Source organism: Echinops telfairi, unplaced genomic scaffold (genome assembly GCF_000313985.2).
Source record: "Echinops telfairi isolate 266 unplaced genomic scaffold, ASM31398v2 ScPeMD7_21;HRSCAF=78, whole genome shotgun sequence".
NCBI lineage: Eukaryota > Metazoa > Chordata > Mammalia > Afrosoricida > Tenrecidae > Echinops > Echinops telfairi.
This window is the reverse complement of record NW_022103918.1, coordinates 8,872,037-8,893,906: the sequence shown is the minus strand read 5'-3', so window position 1 is coordinate 8,893,906 and position 21,870 is coordinate 8,872,037. Positions and strand designations below refer to the sequence as shown.

Genomic DNA, 21,870 nt, shown 5'->3' with positions numbered 1-21,870 from the left:
CTGTTTTCTTTAGTGGGCCAACACAACAAACAAGGTTCAAGTGAAACTGCTTTTACGAAAAAAATTCACTGTGACCAGAGAGAACCTTCCCAGGTGACACCACTGGGTGCACTAATCAGAGCAAGTCGCTGGATGCTTGCCTAGCAGGAAAATTGCATATTATGAAAAATGCTTATTACATTTTCTTTTGGGGGGGAGTGGGTGCCCCCTCGTAGATATGTCAATGCTTCCAGTGTTTCATTTGCTTGTGGAAACATTTCAGTTGGTATTCCATCAATATCTGAACCTTTTTTTTGACTTGCTTTCAGTGAAGCTTTGACTTCTTCCTTCACTACTGTTGATTCTTGCCTTATATGCTACCTCTTGAAATAGTTGAATGTTGATTAGTTCTTTTGGTACAGTGACTCTGTATTCTTCTTCTCTTCTCTTGATGCTTCCTGCGTCATTCAGGATTTTGCTTATAGAACCTTTCCATATTGCTACTTGAGGCCTGAATTTTTACTTGAGTTCTTTCCATTTCAGATGTGCTGAGCATACTCTTCCTTTTTGGTTTTCTAACTCTAGGTCTCTGCACATTTCATTTTAACATTTTACTTTACTTTTGGTTCAGCTCTTTGAACCACCCTTTCTTCCATTTGCCTTAGCTACTACAATTAATAACAAGTTTCAGAGTCCCTTCTGACAGCCAATTTGACCATTTCTTCCCTGTCTTTTTAATGACCTTTGCTTTTATCATGAGTATTGTTCTTGATGTCCTCCCACAGCTTCTCAGGCCTTCTGTCATTAGTGTTGAGTGAGTCAAATCTGTCCTTGTGATGTCCTCAGAATTCAGCTGGGACATACTCTAGACCATATTTTGGCTCGCATGGACTCGTTTTCATGCTCTTCAGCGTCATCCAGAACTTGTATGTGATCAACTGATGGTCTGTCTGTTCCATAGTCAGCCCCTGGCTCGGTTTTAGCTGCTGACATTTAGCTTTTCCATCATATCTTCCCATAGATGTAGTCAGTTTGATTTCTGTGTATTCCATCTGGAAAAGTGTTGAAAAAGGTATTTGTGATGATGAAGTCATAGTGTTGCAAAATTGCATCATGGGATCTCGTTCTTTATTTCTGTTGCCAGGACTGTTTTCTTTTCTTTTTTTTTTTTAGGACTGTGTTTTCAACTCCTCTTCCTCTCTCTTTGTTTCCGACTTTTGCATTCCAGTCGCCTAAAATTATCAATGCATTTTGACTACATGTTTGGTCAGTTTTAGACTGAAGGCACTGGTAGAATTCTTCAGTTTCTGCATCACTAGCTGTCGTGTTTGGTGCATAAATTTGAATAATAGTTGTATTGATTGGATTTCCTTCAATGTGGATACCAGTCACATACAGCACTATACTTAAAGATAGATCTTGGAATGTCCTTTTTGAGAATGAACTTGAAGCCATTACTCTTGAATCTGTCATTCCCAGCATGATTTTATGATTCAAAATGGCTACTGCCAGACTATTCCAGTTCACTAATGCCTAGAATATAAATCTTTCTGCATTCCATTGTATTTCTTAGAACTTCCAATTTTGCTAGATTCATACTTCGTGCATCCCAAGTTCTGATTATTTTTTGATGTTTGCACCAGTTTTTCATTTTGAGCCATGCCCTATCAGCACAGGGAGGTCCCAAAGACTTTATTTTCTTGCAGGCTTTACCCCATCCACGTCATTCTGGTCGACTGCACTTTGTGAAGTCAGCTTTTCCTCCGTCGCATTTTGAGTGCCTTCTGTCTGAGGGGTTCTGGCACTATCTCTGACAGTGTTTTGATGCGTTTCACAAGCTTTTCAGTGGCTAATTTCTCCTTTGTTGCCTGTGCTTAACCTTGAAGCTCTGCGGAAATCTGTTCATTGTAGGTTACCCTGCTGGTATTTGTAGTTTCAAGCCACTATAGTATGACAACTTGGTGGAGGAATATTCAAACTGTACTTATTCTCAGACAGATTTGTTTGTTCTTCTGATAATCTATGGTATATTCAATAGTTTTCACCACTACTATAATTCAAATGCATCTCTTCTTCGATCTTCTGTATTCAGTGTCCAGCTTTCATGTCCACGTGAGGCAATTGAAAATAGCATTGCTTGGGACAGGCACATCTTAGTCTTCACAGTGACATCTTTAAAGTGATCATTTGAAGCAGACCCAATGAAATAGGCCATTTGATTTCTTGATGGCCATTTTTATGGGTGTTTATTGTAGATTGAAGTAAAATTAAATTGTGGCTTCATTGTATTACACACCGTCTTTTTTCATACAATGTTACTTTTTATTATGAATCATTGGTAGTTATAGCAACTGCTATTTTCTTAAAAACAATAGAATTTGTTATTTTGCTAAATATAATAAAATACATATTGTTTTATCCATATTTAGATGTTCACTTCAGTAAGAGTAATCAGATTAAGCAGTCTTAACCTGACGAATCAAGCTCTTAACAAGAACTTTAATGATCTCTGTGAAAATTTGCTCAAGGTAAGGAGTCTTTGTACTGACTGAATTTAGTAAGATGAAGAAACATGAAATTAAAAATAAAAACATCGTATCTATTTTCTGGGATACCTAACAGTTGTGGGCCATGTTTATTTTTGTTTACACATTATTTCATCAAGCAAAATGCTCTTCTTCCTATTAATATTATCATACTATAAAATATAATCTAAGTTAATTGATATCTTTAAATGTGTAAAATTCTGTATGTCAAATTTTAAAACCTTACATTATTTTTTCACTACACACTACTAAATATTATAAATTTTTATTGTCTCCTTTAATATTAAATGTGCACTTTTAATGTTTGGTTAGACAAAACATATAGTCAGCTTTATTTTAATACTCTTTGTCCAAAGTAAAATTTAAAAGCAATCAGATTTTATAAATTTTTAAAACCTGAACTGAAGTGACTTTATTAATATTTTGTATTATACAGAGCCTCTATTTTAAACTACGATCTATGATCCCCTGCTGCCTTTGCCATGTAAATTTTACAGTTTCTCTCCCTGAAGATGAATTAATTCAGGTAATTAATATTTAGTCTTTTAGTGAAGAGGAAGGTAACTTTTATCTGATCTGTTTAATATTATAATTTCACGTAATTAAACCATTTAAGTACAAACTGTTTTACTTCAAAACATTTCAAATATGGTGGCAGACTCTGGCTGTGATTTTCTATCTGACCCCTAGTCCTGTGCAGGTAGAATTGCCCCATGCTCTCAACTATAGGAGAAGTAGTGTGTCGACTTCTTTGGTGAGGTTTGCGAGAAGACGTTCTTGTGTGCTTTCTGGAGCATCTAGGTTTAGACATTGTAATCATTGGGTTTAGTTGTAATCTGAGTATCTGAGCTAATATGTAATTATTCATGAAGATCTGAAACAGGAAAGGCAGCTGAGAAAATTATATAGGTTCTTGCAAGGTATTGAAAAAGATTTGTATAAAACTTATTTTGGCAGTGATTTTTCTTTTGCTGATCATATTATTTCTGTGATTCTAGGTTACAGTCACAGCAGTGGCAATAACTTTTGATAAAAATCAAGCTTTACAGACCACAAAAACCCACGTTGAAAAGTCTTTGCAAAGAGGTAAACATTTGCTAGATGAGAAGTGCAGTCCATGTTTTCCTGTGTTATAGCCCATTGGTAAAATGTAAAGGACTGGTAGATTGAATAAATGACTACTTTCTTGAAGAGGTTTTTTTCCCTCTTCTTTTTACCTTTACAAAGATAATTACACGGAGCACCATATGACTCACTTCATTTTTCACATACAAGTAGGTGCTTTGACTGGTATTTATGTAGTGACTGCTCCTGCTTGCTTAACCTTGCTCTTAGTGTTGTACACCTGTTCCTCACTCATCAACATAGTTAAGCTCCAAAGACCAGGCTATTATTCAAAAATAGATGTTTCACAGAAATGGAGAATGCCTACATCAGATCACAAAATGAAGAGTAATTGTATCATTAAATGACTACCAGATTGTATCATTACTTAACTGCCAAACCACTGAGGATCATGACCCAACCAAGATGACCCAGAATCTTAACCATCGTAGCCAATTACTATTGCCTTGCACCTCAACCTTTGCTACCGGCAGACATATGCTGTTAATGCACAAAATAGTTGGGCAGTGGATTTTTTCACTGCTTTTAAATACAACATGGCAACTAATGAGATAGTAGGTAAATGAGGAGTAGGTGTCATTCTGCAGTAATTCAGGACTTTTCGATTCTGTGAGGAAGTCCTCATGGCATCTGAGAAGTCACTGATAGCAGTAACCAAATTATATATCTATGCATTTTTTCCTTTTAAAAATAGCTTTATTGGCATGCCATACAATTTACTAGTTTAATCATATTCAGAGTCATACAATCATCACCACAATCAATTTCATCTATGCATTTTCTCAGGAAAGATTCCATTGCATTCAACAGCTTCTCAGAGTTGCCCTTAAATCCGTAAGATTTAGGATTAAGGGTTAATACCTTCCAAAAATTTTCAATTATTAGAAATGGATTATGTATTCGAAACGGATTATGTATTCTGGGGAAAAAGGAAGATGACTTACTTGCTAAATAAATGATGTATTCTCAATTAGTAGATTTTTGTCTAATATTTTTTTAAGTTGTTTACTGTCTATATGATATTGATAGACTTGATGATTGAGTTACTGTTAAGTTGTATAAATATGCTTAGGTATTTATGAAAGAAGATAGATAATAACTGATTTAAGTCTCAGAACTAATAAGCTGCAATGTATAAGATTAAACTCATTTAAAAACCTCTAGTTGCCCACTAGTTAATTCCCGCTCTGGATGACTGCACGTGCCAGAGTAGAACTGTGCTTCGAGGGTTTTCAGTGTCTGGTGTTTGGGAAGTAGATCACTAGGTCCTACTTCAAGGCACCTGCAAGGGGCTGGGGCGTGGCAACTTCAAACTGACCTTACGCTTAATATCGAAGAGCAATAATTGTATCACCCAGGCACTGTGTAATAATTATTACTGAGTGCTTATTATTTGTAAGGCACTATGATAAGTGACTACAGGTATAATACTTTAAAAATCTTATAACAGTTCCATCAGGGACAGTAGCACCACACTTAGCTGAAGGGTGCCCATGGGAGAAACCAAGGAGCAAATAACTAGAATAAATCAAGAAAAAAATGGTAGAGGGGTATCTAAGGAGCACTATTGGCATAGTGATTAAAGCATTCAGCTTTAACTGAAAGGTCAATGGTTCAGACCCACCAGCCACTCCATGGTAGACATATACAGATGGGGGCAGTGTCCTTCCATAAAGATTTATAACCTTGGGAAGTCCATGTGGCAATTGTACTCTGTCCTCCAGCATCATTGTGAATCAGAATCACTCACAATGGATTTTGGGTGGTGGGAAGGTGTGTGTGTGTGTGTGTGTGTGTGTGTGTGTATGTGTATTTATGTATTTACATATCTATTGTAGCTTTTTATATTTGTCTTTAATTAATAGAGCTTTACAAAATACTTGGTATTTTTCTTGCTTTTTAAGCTTCTACAGACAATGAAGAACTCCTGCAGTTTCCCTTGGAACTCTGTTCAGATTCACTTCCTCCTCATCCTTTCCCACCAGTGAAAGGTTGGTCAAGTAAAGGACATGCAAACACAAACCACAGTTTCTAGTTCCTCTCACTTGTGTCCTCATTGTAGGCAATGTAACTTAATCTTGAGGTGAAGGTTTAGCCCTTCATTTTCTCACTGTATGTTTCTTCATGATCACAAAGGATAGAGAGTTATGCTCCTATTTTAATTTCTCAAGTAAATTCATCATAAGCTATTAAGGTAATTTTTCCAGATATTATTCTGTTCTCATATCTCAAACATATTATAGCTTTATTTTCAAAATTTGGAATTCCAAAAGTAACTATTCACAACTTATTTGCATTTATATTATATATATTATTTTCTAGCAATAATTGAACCTTTCCAAAAATGTTTGGATTTTCATAGACAAAAAAACCTTGTGTTTCTCTTTTCAGATGATTTATGTGTACGCGCACACCCACACGCACACACCTAGGGGCTTCAAAAAATTTGTGGAAAATTTCCTCTCTCTTTTAATTCCCTTTTGCCATAAACCCGTGAAGCCTTCTTGTGCGTTAATGCACATACTGATTTTAGGGGAGAGGAGCATGCAAGTGAGAAAGAAACAAGAAATGAGCTTCCTAGCTTTTGTGTGCCTTGGCTGTTACTGAGGAACATTGCTATAAACTTTTAAGTTAGTGCCATTTTACCAAATGCAGAATGATTACCCCTTTTAATTTAATAGCAGTAAATTGCTTTGATTTATGAAACCTTTGAAGAAAATGGGAGGTACTTTTTTTTCCCATTTACCTTTTAAGTGCAATTTTTATTATAAACATTTTCAAACTATTGTACCTGATTTCCTAGCATTAGATATACAATAAAATGTAATCTGTGTTTTTAGTTACATTCTTATTCTGATAAATGGTGCATGTTATTTAAAACCAAAATAACCTTTGTAATGCTTACATTTTATAAATGACATTATTATATCATTTCTCCTTGCTGATGATTTTATCTGATAGAAAATTATGTATAAAACAATCATTGTATATTCACATTGCATTTATGCCAAGAGATTCTTTGCTGTGTCAGCATAAGCCTCTACTTTATGGGTAAATAGGTTTTGTTTCATGGTTTAAAGATGAACAGATAAAGCTGTTTTCATAATCTGAACTTCTAACATAGTAACATTTGGTTCTGTTTTCTTTCTGTTAACACCTAAAATTCCAATTTGAAAGTCCATAATTTCAGCACACTCACACTTTATTTGAAGAATAGAGAAAGAAAAATCAAATTTAAAGATGATTTGAGTCATATTTATAAATTAAATATAGCTTTTAAAACAAACTAGACTTCTCAAGAAGCTGCCTTGAATTCCTTAGATTATAAGGTTTGAAAAAAAATTTTGTACAGAACTTACTTCAGGCAGTTCTAAATTACTTGCATAATTAAGAAAAAATCTTAATAGAAAGTTTTTGATTAAATCCTAATCTGAAGCAATTAGTGCTTTAGACTTGGAATCCCTGCCAACTCGATTTTCATATGGCAACAACAGCATTTTACTATTATTAATTCTGCAGAAGATTATAGAGTTAAACTCAAAACTTGTTATATCTGTGTTCATTATACTATAATAGCTTTCAGGATGTTTTCAACGGTAATTATTACCTCTATTCATTGTGATCATTAATATATTTTGTGCAAAATGATATTTTGTGAGCTGAACAACAAAGAAAGGAAGTTTTCGTGGGAGAAGAGAATGCAATTATAGCCAAGAGGAGAATGCAATTATAGGCAAATGATTCCTATAATATTTGCCCATCATTTTAGGGAGCAGTGCGAGGGACCTTGTGGTAGAATAAAAAACAGCAGCGCAACTGGGTTCACTTCTCAGTTCGGTGGCTGATCAGGAGTGAGTAATGTAAAAACAAAATTGTGATGAAGTGATGATTCCCTTTAGCTTTTAACATTGTGTGAATGCTTGGGCTTCTCTCATTTTAATTATTAACGTGTTCATTATGTTAAAAAATAAATTAAAGCCATAGTTGTCCGGTGATAACATTGAGTTTCTGTTATTAAGTTAAATTCAATTCTCCTACATAGTTTCTAACAAGTTAATTATTTGCCTTAAAGGTTTCAGAGGTTGGCGAGGGAATTAAGCAGGGAGGAAGAGTGAAAGGGTGGTCTCTGGGCTCTCTGTTCTTTGGACCAGAGGAGCTCTGATTCAGTGTGACTTTACACATCAATCTTCAAGGTGTGGTTTTATATGAGTTAAGTGTTTTAAGCAGTTTGAAAACTATGGAATTAGCTCATGCCATCTTCATCATCATCATCATCAATAAAATCATCACATCTAATACTAATATGTATAAAACTTTTTATACTAATCGTTCTCCTGAAACCTGTGTACTTTTCCTTCAGTATTACATTTAAAATCACTGACGGTGAACCTTAAAGAACTTCTCTGTACCTTTTGTAATTAGTCTGGTAAAATGTGGTTTATGCTGCATGTCTATGTATTTTCTTTACATCTTCAACCCCTTCTGGGAAGATATAGGCTATCCTAAATACATTTTTAAAATTTTATTTTAGAAGACTTAAGGGGAAGATAGATTTTTAAAATGTTTATGAAGAATGTAACAATTGGGTGTTTTAAAGTGAAGGAAACCTTTAAATAGAGTACAGAAATATCTGGGAAAATGTAAGCACAGTAATTTAGAGGAGACAGGCTGGAGGAAAAAGTGTTGAAATAAGTGCCCCAAAGTCTTGTCTGTTTTTTATATACAACCAGAAGAAGCTTAACCTATAGTAAGCAACTACCACTGATCATGAAAAAAATATATGGTCTTTGTAGTTTTGTTTTATAAGAAAGCTCACTAAGGTGACATAACATTTTCTCTTTTTTTAACTGAAAGAAAGCACTTCAGTATTCAAGTTTAATTTGTATTTTCTTATTACAATAGGACTGATGGTTACAATTAATTTTCTTATAGTGATGGGGGAATAGTTTCCAGGGCTAAGTATGGTGTGTTTATTAATACTTCCATCTTTTCACTTGTTGATAAACCTTTACCTATCATGTTACTGTAAATGGGTAATTGTCATGTGAAGAAAAGATACTCTAAGTTATAGGTATCCTAATTCACTATAGAGTAAGCTTAGGCCTGAATTGTCCACCCATGTTCAATTTTTTTCCTTTTAACTTTTTTTATAGTTGATTTTATTTCTCAAGGTGACAAAATGGTTTGATGTGTGTCTCAAATTTATGGTTGATTTGATGTTCCCTGGTAATTATCTTTTCCAAGTAAAGTTGCTGAGTCTAAATACATTTTCAAAAGATATTAAAATTCTGTAGAAGCCGTCAACGATCTTTGTTGAATACTATGAGAAACATGATGATGTAGAATCAACATAACTGTTTATTCTCATAAGAAATACAGTTTACTGACGGAAAACAGATAGCTATAGCAAGTTTTTTCCCCCACCACTTTTATACTTTTTCCCTCTCTGCAATTTTCCTTCCAAGAGATTTAAAGAATGGTGTGAATAAAGATAAGAGGGAGACCAAATACAGTAAAAATAGAGCATTTTTGTTAATATAATTCAGCAATTCTTTGTGCTCTTAGTGCTTTTTGTTTGTTTTTAGTTATTTTTTTATATAAGCCTAAAGGTAAATGTCAAGGAAAAAACTAGCAAGATATTTGCATTTACTGGCATCGATGTAAGATGCCATATGCATGTATATTTATCAAAGATTAGTATATAGCTTTAGATAAGTGCCTAAAAAACTAAATAGTAGATAACTTGATTGTAGGAGCTTAGGAACTATATTAGGCAGATGTGTGTAACTCAAGTACTTTTGAAGTCTAATCCATAGAGAGATTATAGTTTTTATTTAAAATACTGGTAGGTAATTAAAACTTTTTAAGCTGTTTACTTAGGTCACCTTTTGTTTTTACTTACTATGGAATTCAACTACATAGAAGAGTGGTTTTTACTGTTTTCTTCCCTCTCTGTGCTTGATGCCGAGATGACTACCTTCCGTCCCATTGCGTAAGCTGTTGGCTAGTAGCAGTTGCTGACTGCACCTATGTGAAGAGACGCAATCAGTGTGACAAGCAGAGGTCACGCCCTCCATTGAGTGTAAAAGGAAATTAATGGACTCAGACTTGTACCCTAATACATTGTCCTCCATAGTTAGGTATCTACATCAAGATTTTTTTTTAATCTTTGTTTTTATTGTAGGCTATAAGATTTACTTTTTCTTTTGGTCATGTTGAATTTTTTTTTTTTTTAATGTAAATCTGAAAAAAGCACAAATGTTAGCTTCTACCTTTTCCTACCAGTTGATAGGTCTGAATTCTTAGAAGCGTTTATAATTCCTTATACTAACCAAAAAAATCTTTGTAGATTAACAATCCGTTGCATGCCTGTTTTCTGTCTCTAAATATGCTTTGTTCCTGCAACCAAATGGCTGCAACAACGACAAACGAGGAGAGCTCTCCCTGTCCTCGTGTGCCAGAGCAGTCCGTGGTGCCACTGAGGGCAGAGAGAGGTGAGCCAGGACAAAAGCAATGAAGGTGAGGGCAGTGTGTGAGAAACTGATGCAAGAAATGGACAGGGAGGAAGGAAAGGTGGACTTGATGGAGAAGAAGTCCCCAGGAATTCTTGGCCCCTAAGCCTCCTCATGGCAGCCTGAGTGGAATCCAGTGCTGGAGAATACTCAAACGGACAGGGAACAGAGAGCAGAGAGAAAGCAAACTGGATCTCTGACCCAAAGCAGGGATTAGTTGGTAGAGAAGATATAAGGGATAGGAGTGAGGAGGAGTGGATGCTTAGAAATGGAGGTAGGGAGACATCAGAAGGGGATTGAAGAACAGCAGGATGTTGTGCACCTTTGGTTGGAAGAAAGAAATGACCAAAATAGAGACACTCATTGTCTTTGTTATCTAGCTCGTACATATGAAGGAGCTTCACAAAGTTTGTTGGAAAATTCCATCTTTGAAATCTATCTTTTCACAAATATTGGAAGTTCCCTCATGTATATTAGATAACGAGGAGAATTAGCGCCTCTATTTAGGTTATCTTCAACTAATATCTCATTAGTCATTTTCAATTCACTTGTGTGTTGCAGTTGAATTTTTCCATTGTGAACCATCCAAATGGAGATTAATTTTATTTTATGCCTTAATGATTTATCACTGTAATATGGCTATTTCATTAACATTCCTCCAGTATTTGAATATCGCTGAGGATAAGATTTATAGTGTATGTTTATATGCATCATATTGTCTAAGGCTATTAAGCCAGCTTTTGTAGTTATAGGACATAGCTAATCAGTGGATTGCTAGATTGATGGAAATACCCCAGTAAAACTACATTTTGACCGTAACTTAAAACTGTGATTATTTACGTAGGAAAAGAATAGAGTTCAGGTTGCATGTGTTTTAATCTAGGAATCTCCAGAGTCTGTTATTGTTTAAGGGTTTTAGTAATTTTCTTAAGCTGTCTAGTTAAGATTGTGTTAAATATTTTTAAATTATTTGTGGAAATGATCTGAAAATTCTAATGATATAAAATGAATAAGTAGAAAAGTTAGTGACCAATGTAGAACCTTGTCACAGTTAATCAATACCTTTGTGTCATGGGTTTTGACGAATTATTTAGGAAAATGCCAAAGTTTCAAATGTCAGAAGGAGAAGATTATATGTAAATGAGTGAGAAAGGATCTTTGCAACATTCTGTCCGTTGTGTCAACAATATGCTCATCTCTCTACTAACCTGCTTCTGTAACCTGGTCCAGGCCCCCATCCCCACCCCTCTAGGAATAGGGTTTGCTGAAAATTGCTTGAATTCACAAGAGAAAAGTGAAACCATATGCTTTATATGGTTTAGGAGTCCTCGTGGCATGTTGGGCTCCAGTCGGCAAGTTCTGCTGTTCAAAACCACTAGACACTCCTTGGGAGAAAGGTGAGATAGGCTCTCCCATAAACAGTTACAGTCTCGGAAACTCATGGGCAGTTCTACCTTGTTCTATAGGGTCGCTATGAGTCGACATCAACTCAATGGCAGTGAAAATTTTCTTGTTTTTTTTTAATGCTTTATTGGCCTCACCAACTTTCTAGGGTAATTTTTTGGGGGGATAACAAAGTTCACACTAAATGGTGGCTTTTTCCAAAAAGCAAAATAATCTTTTTGTACCTGAGACACAAGGAAATCATAACAGAAACGGGCTGCTATGTGATTTGACTGAGACACTGAAACTAGATTGGAGCCCTAACATATAAAGCATGTGTCTCAAACTTGTCGACAGAGATACACAATAACACAACTGAGCACGCAGTCCTTGACAAAGCCTATTTTAATGTTTTTTAATGAAATTTCTACCCTTGAGCTATAACATCTTTTTTTTAAATTAGCATAGAAATTGCAGAGTCTTTTGAGCCAGAGTGACCAATTTGTCAGTGAGCCAGACTGCGTATGTTGTGCAGTTGCCTTATCTTTTGTAAAAGGGTACTCCACAGGAAACCAACCTGATTTCAGAACGCTGCAGCCATTAGAAATTGGAGCTGTTCAAACCATTCTCTGATGCCAGTGTTCATCCAGATCAGTGCAGGGCAGGGTGCACCCTTCTTCTAAGAGACAAATTAATATCGTATCATAGCCAGCATGTTAGAAGACGTATTTGTTCCTCTTAAGTGAAAGCTCTTTATAGTACTTTAAATTTTTTCTCCCTTAATCTTTCCTCTAAGAATGTCTCTAACTTAAAAGCTTTATGCATCCAGGTTTTGATTTATAGGAATTCAGATTTCAGGGCAGGGAATTAATTTTTCTTTCCTTGCTCTGAGCTCTCTCCCACACTTGGCACAAATTTTGGGGAATAATACTCCATGCCCAAAGGTTCCTAGGTGGTGCAAACAGCTCATGACCGCTCACCTAAGATTGGCAGTTCTGACTCACTCCGCTTCTTTGCCAAGGAAAGGCTACATGCTCTGCTTTGGGGAAGACCACTGCGCAGAAAGCCTCGTGGAGCAGATGGACTCGGGGACGCCAGGACTGACCAGGGCTCAGAACTGACTCGATGGCAGCTAGCAGCTCAAATGAACGCACATGACAAAATGCAAACGCCTTGGAAGTTCCGTAGCCCCAAATCAGCCTCCCTCACCCTCTCCTTTCATTCTGAAGAAGCAAGAACTTTTTTTTTTTTAATATATAAGAAAGAACTTTATATCCAGAGGCAAATTTATATCAAGAAGGTGCCCCAGTGAGAAGAAAACACTCTTGTTGCTTACTATCTTCTTTGTAAAGATGGTCTATGTTTAAAAATTATATAAACAAATACATTACAAATTGTTATATACCTTGGGTTTTTTTTTTTTCATTTGATCCAGCTTAGAGATGGGAACAAATACTTTTCACATATTTAAGTTTTTTTTATTTTTAATATAAAATCATCTAAAATTGCCGCTGGGGAATTCCATATAACTTGGCTAATATTGAAGTACAAAAGAGAATTTCACCTTAATGATTATTCAGAAACACTTTTTAGCCACCCTTCCTGCCTAGATAGTTCCAAATTAGTGTTACAGATCTTCTGTGTTTTCTGTAGTTAATCACCCAGTAATTCTGTATTGCACAAGACACATGAGAGCCCTTCGTAGCTCCAGTGTGTTCAAACCTGGGGAAGGTCATGCTACCCCAGCCTCTGGCTTGAGTGCTTTTCTGGGCTGACCTGGAAAACTCTGAGGGTCAGGTCTACCCTTGACTTCCCATAGGCTCCATGTCTTCCTGGGCTACCAGAGCCCCTCAGGAGCCTGACTCGGGCTCTGCCTCGTCTGTGGGTTCACAGTCTCGGGGCATCCCTCACAAGTATTTTGTAGACCTCACTGGTTGGTACTAGGTGCCATTGGGTTGGTTTTCAATTCACGGGGACCCCATGTGACAGAGTTGATTGGCTCAGAGGAGTTGAGTGTGCTTGGCTGTGATCTGTACAGTAGCACCTTGCCAGGTTTTCCTCTGGCCAGTGGGTGGGTTTGAACTTTAAAAATAGATCAGATGTGTTTTTTTAATGGTGTTCTTTAAATTTGTTCAATACATTAAGTATTTATAATAAGCATTTAAAAGATTTTAGATGCCCTTTTCATGATATTTGGGAGAAAGACAGGACTTTCAATTCTCGTAAAGAGTTATTGTCTTGGAAATTCACAGGGACTGTGCTATAGGGGTAGCTATTAGTCAGCGTGGACTCTGATGTGAGTGAGTATCACCACACAACTAGGAGGAATATGATTCTAGTGTCTAGTTAATTAGCTTGGAAAGCAGTCTTCCTCCCTGGCCCCCCCTCCCAACCCCTCCTAGAAAAAACCTTGTAACCACTAGAGGGAGCAGTTGAGATAGTGAAGTCCTTGAATGGTAGTGGGGATCAGTGGGAAGGGATGGCCTGGACTGAGAAGCAGCTTGTGTTTGAGACATCAGATGATGATTGTCATTTTTAATCTTATTGCTCCCCTCCACTGGCTAGGCATTCCCTTCATGTATACTTCAGATTGTCTGCCCAACACAATGACTCTCTCCACCCAGTTTTCTCTTCCTGTTTTCATCATCCTACTAACATTTGTTACTGTGTTTATGTGCTTTCATGAATATAACGCTTTAAAACCTCTTTTTGTGTTATGGTAAGCAAGTTTTCCTTGCCATGGTATTTATTAACTGAATAGTTTTCATATATCAATAGAAACTGCATCTTAAACCTAATACATCTATTTGATTTGCTTTTATAATGAAGCATTTCCTCCTATTCTTCTGACTCATAGACGGTATTCACAAACAGCAAAAAAGAGATACTGGCTTATACATAGCATCCAAGCTAATGTTGTTCATATTGTCTCATTAGAACACCTGGAGAGTGCAAGTTCTAACTCAGGTATACCAGCTGCACAGAGAGGTGAGTTTGTCTCATTAAGCAAATAGTCACCAAAGGTGTGGACTTCTATGTCTGTGGTGCATATAAATTATAGACTTTGGAGAAATGCACTGGACAATGGAATAAACACCAACATGTGGCTTTAATCTAGTTAGAGAAAATGCATTAAAAAATTGACAAAACTAGTTCATGTTTCTTTAACAATAAGTATTTCAGTGGTCTCCCAGTTTCTAAAAATAAAGTATTAGCTCCTTAATATTTTTTTAGTGTAGCAAAATTTCTTTTAAAAGATGGCCTTGTTAGGCTCTCACACAGCTTCCACACACATTTTGTTTTTGATGCCAAAATTAGATGTGTAAACAGAATAATGACAGGTGACATCTTGGCTTTCCTGTTACTAATAGTGGTAAAAAAAAAAAAGGTATTTTAATAAATTCAAGTCAATTGGTGGTTTTCTTTTTCTTTTCTTTTTTTTTTGCATCTTCATCATCTGATTCTCATTTGTATTTTTTATTTCAGAGTATACTAGGGAAGATAATTATTTACAGAATTTGGATCATAAATTACAGTCCTAAGAAAGGAACAACTAAAGTATTAAAAAGTGAATTAATGGTAAAGTTATTTTTAAAGCACAGCGTGTGGTGCTTTAATTGATACTTACATTAGACCCCAGTTGTGCTCTCCCACACACACACACACACACACACACACACACCATCATCTATGACATCACAAAAGCTCAGCCAGTGAACTGAGAACTTGGTTTCGGACAAATCAGTGTCTAAAGCTTGACTCTGTGCCAATTTTCTTATCTTACTTGAAAAAGGACCATTCTTTCTTCTAAGTTACAGTTAAAGTACATCATCGGAAGGAGTGTTAATGACGAGCAAGAGACGTCATCCATATTTTTTCTTTGTTTTTTCTTTTGTTTTCTGTCTGTGTTTTCAGCAACGTCAGTTGATTACAGTTCCTTTGCAGACAGATGCAGCAGCTGGATAGAGCTCATTAAACTGAAAGCTCAGACCATAAGGCGCGGATCAATTAAGACAAGTAGGCGGATGTTTCTACCACATTATGATGATGATCTGAAAAGCATATCCCTGATTTCCCAATGGTGAAGGCTAGACCTGGCTACCAGTAATAACATTACCAATCAATCATATATTGGAGTGTGAAAGCTGCAGATGCTTAATGGTTATTTAGCAAAGGACTTGAAAGGACTTGTAGATTTACTGATTTTAACTATATCGTGTCTTGGAATTTTTCTTTTGGTGAACATTTCCTTAAAAGTACACAATAGATGTTAGATCCTTCTAGATGGAAGGACAGCTCGCCTTTTGAAGAGGTATTTTACCAAGGTCCAAGGTGCTGTTTCACATATGACATGTACCAGACTCCTAAGTGTGATATTTAGAGGGCTAAAAGAATGAGGCATTTCTAGAGAGAGGAGGTAACTCTTCTCTGACTTCTTGAATCAGACGTGTTCATTCTTTACGTTTATTCCCTGGACTTTGATAGACTTTTAGGTAAACGTACTGGAGCGAAATACTTTTCAGTACATTAAAAGGAGAGGGTATGCTTTTTATAGCTTTTTTATGCTTTTTATAGGAAAGAACACAGGATATGGAACCAGCCAGATAGAGATTTGAGTCCCAGAAATGCCATTTTGATAGTTGTTGACCTTGGGCAAGTTATTTAACTTCTCTGAACCTCAGTTTCCTCATGTGTAAAATGGGGTTCATAATACCTAGGTTCCTGGGTTGTCATAGAATGATATATACATGTGTGTGTATATATATATATCAAACCTAGTAATTCCTTAGCAAATAGCTTATAGTAGTTATTTAATAAATGGTGGATATTCTTATTTTATCAATATTTCTCACCCAAGATCATTTGTTAAGTTTGTAGAACTATGAGTTCCTTTAATTGAAAAGGTTTGGAGGACGAAATCTGTTACAACTAGTTAATATAATACAATGATGAAGTTGTCTGAAAAAGGTGCAAAAACTGCACTGGGCAATAAGACAACTTTCACACTCTCCTTGGAATAATTTGTTCTTACAGCAGATAATTTTTAATGCTCTGCCGCCTTTTCTTTTTCTTCACTTGATAACCAATCATTGTGTGTGTAGCTACACTGCATCACCATTTTCTTTTGCAGGAATGCCATTTTTCTTCCAAAAGAATTCCATTCCAGCATTGCCTCTGTGTTTTCTTTCTTTCTCTCTTTAAGTTGCATGCAGTGCATGATCATGTCTTTTCTTTCATGACATGGCTTAGCCTCACAGACAGCTGAATGTGGTCACAACTTGTTTGGAACCCTGGGGAATAAGCAAGTTAGCTGCCTCTGACTTGACGCTTTCTCTTCTCTTCCCCCTTTTAGCTGTGACAGTGGAAAAGGCAAGCCCAATGGGGGAAGGAAATTTCCGGAATCGAGCAGGTCCATCTTGTGCCAATTCTACAGTGGGAGTTGTTAAGATGACGCCGCTTTCTTTCATTCCTGGAGCAAAAATAACTAAATACCTTGGAATAATTAACATGTTTTTTATTCGAGAAACCACTTCTCTTCGTGAGGTATGTTTAGAACTTTTTGAAATGTTTGTCTGTATGAGTTTTCTCTGACTTCAAGATATCAGTAACAAAAACCCTCTACAGTTTCAAATAGCTTTTTTTTTTTCCTTACCAGAAATAGCATGGTGTGTGGTGTGCCGCTGAGTCCATTCCAACTTACAGGACAGTATAGGACTGTCTATGGGGTTTTCTAGGTTGGAATCTTTAGGGGAGCAAGTCACACAGAACACAGAGCTGCTGGTGGGTCCACGCTGCCAGCCTTTCAGTTCTCACCTGAGTGCACCAGTAGGGATCCCAAAATACATGTTTGTGTATGGCAGCGCTCTACCCAGATTGATTCTAAGATAGACTTACCAAATTTTATATTTTAAGTTAGCACAGAAAGTATCATCACAAGTTGTGGAAGGCTGAAATCCACTTATTGCTTGAAATTCCAAATCCTTACCGTACGGTAAATAAATGCATGCAAGTTTGAGTAGAGATTTAAAAGAGCCCTGTGAAACAGCTTAGTTTTTCAGTAGTTAGTTGCCTGAGTTCTACTTCCAGTCACAAGTTTCAGGGATTACAGTTTGGTATAGTTGTTATTAGGTGCCAGTGGGTAGGTTCTGACTCATCTCAACCCTAAGCTAACCAGAGTGAAACACTGCCCAGTCCTGTGCCATCCTCACAATTATTAGTCACAAAACAAAACAAAAAAGGTTCAAGTAGCTTTTTTATAGGTCTAGTAGACCTCTAAATTTTTGTCTGATAACTTTTTTTAAATGTCATCTTGCTTTCTTGTTTCTTTCTTATGAAAAAGAATGAGGCTGCCCCCTTTTCTCCTACACACTTTTCAACAGTACATAGGGATATTGTTCCTTCAAATTCTCATCACACACTCAAGCCAACAAACCAAAAACCTCCAAACTCACTACCATCGGATTGGTTTTGGTTTTGACTCACAGCAACTCTCTAAGGGCAGCAGAGCGACCCCGTGAGCGTTTCTACGACTGTCTGCCATTCCTTACGGCTGCAGAGAGAGCCTTCCTTCTGCTTGGATCGGAAAGTGAGTTCAAGCTACTGACCTTGCAGCTGGCAGCCCAGTGCATGACTCCCCATGCTCCTTCATTTCACACTGGGGAGCCTCACACCTTGTTTTTAATAATAATATTTATAATAATAATAATGATGATATTTTACATGACATGATCAGAGTTTTGAATCAGAGTCAGCCTTTCACATCTTTCACAAGATAGGAATTTGAATTCAAGAAAATTACATCCATCTTTTGTCATAGTTTATGAACTGGAGCTGGTGAGCAAGTTACTATGTGAATAGGCGCCTTTTTAAATGACTGCGGTTGTGAAACCTACTAAGTTCTTCAGGTTTTATTCTAGCAGTATGTTCTTTATAGAGGTGAGTTAGCTGTGCTTTTTTTCCCTCCATTGTTTCACCAGTTTATAATTTCTTGGATAATCTAGGGTGTTATGATGTGTCCTGTATGATGTCTGCATATGCACATAGGTGGTGTCATTTTCTTGTGGCTTGTCCTTACTTAGGAAGGAGGTGTCAGTGGCTTTCTCCATGCCTTCATTGCCGAAGTGTTTGCAATGGTGAGAGCTCATGTCGCTGCATTAGGAGGGAATGCTGTTGTCTCCTACATAATGAAGCAGTGTGTCTTCATGGAGAATCCAAATAAAAACCAGGTGAGATACATTTAAAATCTCTGTGGGTAATTTCATCTGGCTCCTCTCCTACCCAGAAAAAAGGATACTTGCGCTTTGGGTAAGGTGACCAGATTTTAACATTGGTAAAGCAGGACACCATTGATGAAACGTATATGCTGGCGAAATAGCCACATGGCAGCCAAAAACCGTATACCCTAGCTTGTCGTGCATTCTTTCCAAAAATTGGGACTTCTTAAAAATGCTGCGGGACGCAGGAAAAATTGTTAAAACTCGGGACTGTCCTGCCAAAAGTGAGACGTCTGGTCACCTCATTTTGGGGGCTCTTAGACTTTAGATGCTCTAAACATACTTAATGAATATATGAATAACCATGGCATGCATAACTCAAATGTTGTTTTCACATCCCAGGTGGCTGTTGATATTCTTAACCTCCTGAACTCTACTGAGTTACTCTTTCCATCCTCTTCTCGCTGGGTCTCTGGGAAACAGCGATAGCTGAGAGCAGCTAGCGGGGTTGCACCTCAGTTGTAGCTGGCACGCTGGTGAAGAGCACCCGGTGATGGGGCTCACGACCTGTTTAATTTTGAGGAGTAGTAGCATTCTTTACAGGGAGGGCAGTACTGTTTGGTTAAATTTAGAATACATTTTTTTATCAGTTTTAAGCTAAGATAATTATAGCTCACTTAAAATTATTAAAGCTTTCCTTTATAATTCCATAACTATATTAATGCTTGAGATGTCCCCAAAGCAGTAGTTTCTAATCTTCTCGTCATTGCATGTCTGTAAAATGATGTTAGTGCTGTTAAATGGATGGGACCTAGGGGGCTGGCCTGAGAGAGGCGATCAGTGACTTGGCCCACCTTGGCAGATCTGGAACATCAAAAGCTCAGGCATAGCTTGGTTACCGATTATTTGCATGAATTAGAATGGATAGACATGTGTACCGGCATGGCTTCAAAAATTTGGTGGGAAAATGGACTTGAAAGATAATGGATTTTTTTCCACCAACTTTTTGAAGCCCCCTTCCCCTCACACGGGGTGTGTGTGTGTGTGTGTGTGTGTGTGTGTGTGTGTGTGTGTGTGTGTGTGTTGGGGGTGGGGTATGTGTGCTTTGTCCCCAAATTTATAGCTAGGGAATTAGAACCAAAGACTAATCATTTAAATTTCTAGTTTCCATTTCTTTCATTATAAAAGTTGCCTTATACTGATAGGGAGATTCTGGCGTTAGCTATAGAAGTAATTTGAAAAGCCATTACAGAGATTCAAAATAGTTTTTAGCTATACTTTGAAATAATTGGATTTAATGAAGTTGCTACAGTGTTTTCTGTTTTCCTGACTCGCTTTCGTTGGTGCATCTTTGTTGTTTGGGTGTTGGATAAAAATAGTGATGCCATGAATGGGAAAATAACTCACTCACAAGTTTTGACATTTGGCTTAGATAAAACATTCAAATATAGTGGAAACTTCTATGGACTGATCCCTTGCTGAGACGACCATCCCCTTCCTATTGTTATTTATCATTCTTATGAAGGTGTTTATATTTTTAAAATTATATGTTTGTAAATATAGCATACCTTGAAAACACCTTGCTGAGTGAATTAACTCATTCTCGCTGCTATTCAGTCGATTCTGCCTCGTAGCAAGCCTATAGGCCAGTGTTGAATCGCCCCAGTAGGTTTCGGAAGTACTGAGTCTGCACAGGCGTAGGAAACGTCATCTTCTCCCATGGATCAGTTGGTCGGGTCAAGGGACTGAGCGTGCAGTGAGCAACCCAGTTTGTTATCCACGCCCCCACCCCCATTGTTGCAGAAGGATGAATGCTGTGTGCCCTCACTTATGTGAAGTAGCTGATATATAGCATGAAATGGGCTGATAGGCAGTGAGGGTGCGAGGGAGGAGGAGAGAGGGCACTTGTGCTCCGGGAGGGAGCACGGAGCTTCAGTGGGTGGCGACGGATGGCTTAGAATGGGGATAATGAGAATGGCTGCACAGTTCCAAGGGTGGGTTTGCGTTGTCACTGCATTGTCCGTGTAGAAAATGTTGGGGTGCGATTTAGTTTGTCTTATGCTTTTACTACACAAAAGAAGTAGAAAAATGTCTTTCATGTGATTTTGACTAAGTGGTACATTAGCATGATTTGGAATTCAGAAAGATTTGAAAGGGTACAGACTTGAAAATTCTCTACCTGTCCTGTGTCCCAGGCACTTAAGGAAAGTTGCTAGATTTTTCTTTCTTTCTTTATCAATGTACCTTCTAGAGATGCAACACCCCAGAGAGGCTTTAGGTGCGCATGAGCAGTCATCTTTGTGGATTTGCCCCTTCCTCCTTTTACATGAGTGGTGGCATCACCGTGCACATGGTTCCACCGCTGCTCTTGCTTTTCTAAGAGGTCATTTCCTTTTAGGGCATAAAGAGCACTCTGTTTTCTTGTTATGTGCAAATAGCACTGTATATGTATGGTGTGACTGAATGACATTTTCGTTGACATCCTATTGAGGAACATTTAGAAATGTTACAACATGACGTAACACATTGCAGGAGCTGCTCAGACATAAGTGATCAGCACAGTTGTGACTATATCTGTAGGATAAATTCCTAGAAATAAAGAATTGCTAGATCAAAACATAAATACCTTTGTAATATTCATAGATATCGATAAAGCTCATTTCCACTGAAAATTTTTTGGACTTCTTTTATACTTTATATACTTCTAGTCATGGTTTTATATTGTATGTACAATTTTGTAACTTGCTCTTGCTAATTCATGATGGCATGAGCTTTATCTGTGTTGATACAGCCTTATGCCATTTCTGTATAGTATTTCAAGCATGAATATTCCACAAATTATGTTCATTCTCAGTGAGCTTATTATTTTGCTGTTGCAAACATTCAGGGTGAAAATGTTTATACTCATCTTTTTGCATAAGTACTCAAGATTTCCCTCTAGTACAAGTAATAAGAATAGATTCATGGCTCATTGTAGGATATATGCTTTTCAGCCTTACTGGGTATTGTAGAGTGTCTCTCTTCAATGACTGTACCCTGGTGCCACCTCCCTCCCCCCTTTTGGCCAATATGTATGAAATAGTCTCTTGTTATCATTTTAACTTATTTATC

General features: G+C 37.1%; 1 protein-coding gene across 7 annotated transcripts in view; it reads left to right on the top strand.

Moving 5' to 3' along the window:
• The window catches only part of C2CD5 (C2 calcium dependent domain containing 5), a 102,512-nt gene that overhangs the window by 78,445 nt on the left and 2,197 nt on the right, over window positions 1-21,870 (top strand). For 6 of the 7 annotated variants that reach the window (XM_045288415.1, XM_045288410.1, XM_045288416.1 and 3 more), the window contains 8 exons: window positions 2,409-2,507; window positions 2,962-3,051; window positions 3,524-3,611; window positions 5,555-5,641; window positions 14,483-14,533; window positions 15,461-15,562; window positions 16,899-17,089; window positions 18,625-18,771. In XM_045288415.1, coding sequence (XP_045144350.1) covers window positions 2,409-2,507; window positions 2,962-3,051; window positions 3,524-3,611; window positions 5,555-5,641; window positions 14,483-14,533; window positions 15,461-15,562; window positions 16,899-17,089; window positions 18,625-18,771 — 855 coding nt within the window. The remainder of the gene's footprint in view (window positions 1-2,408; window positions 2,508-2,961; window positions 3,052-3,523; window positions 3,612-5,554; window positions 5,642-14,482; window positions 14,534-15,460; window positions 15,563-16,898; window positions 17,090-18,624; window positions 18,772-21,870) is intronic. The other variant, XM_045288417.1, reaches the window with a different exon arrangement.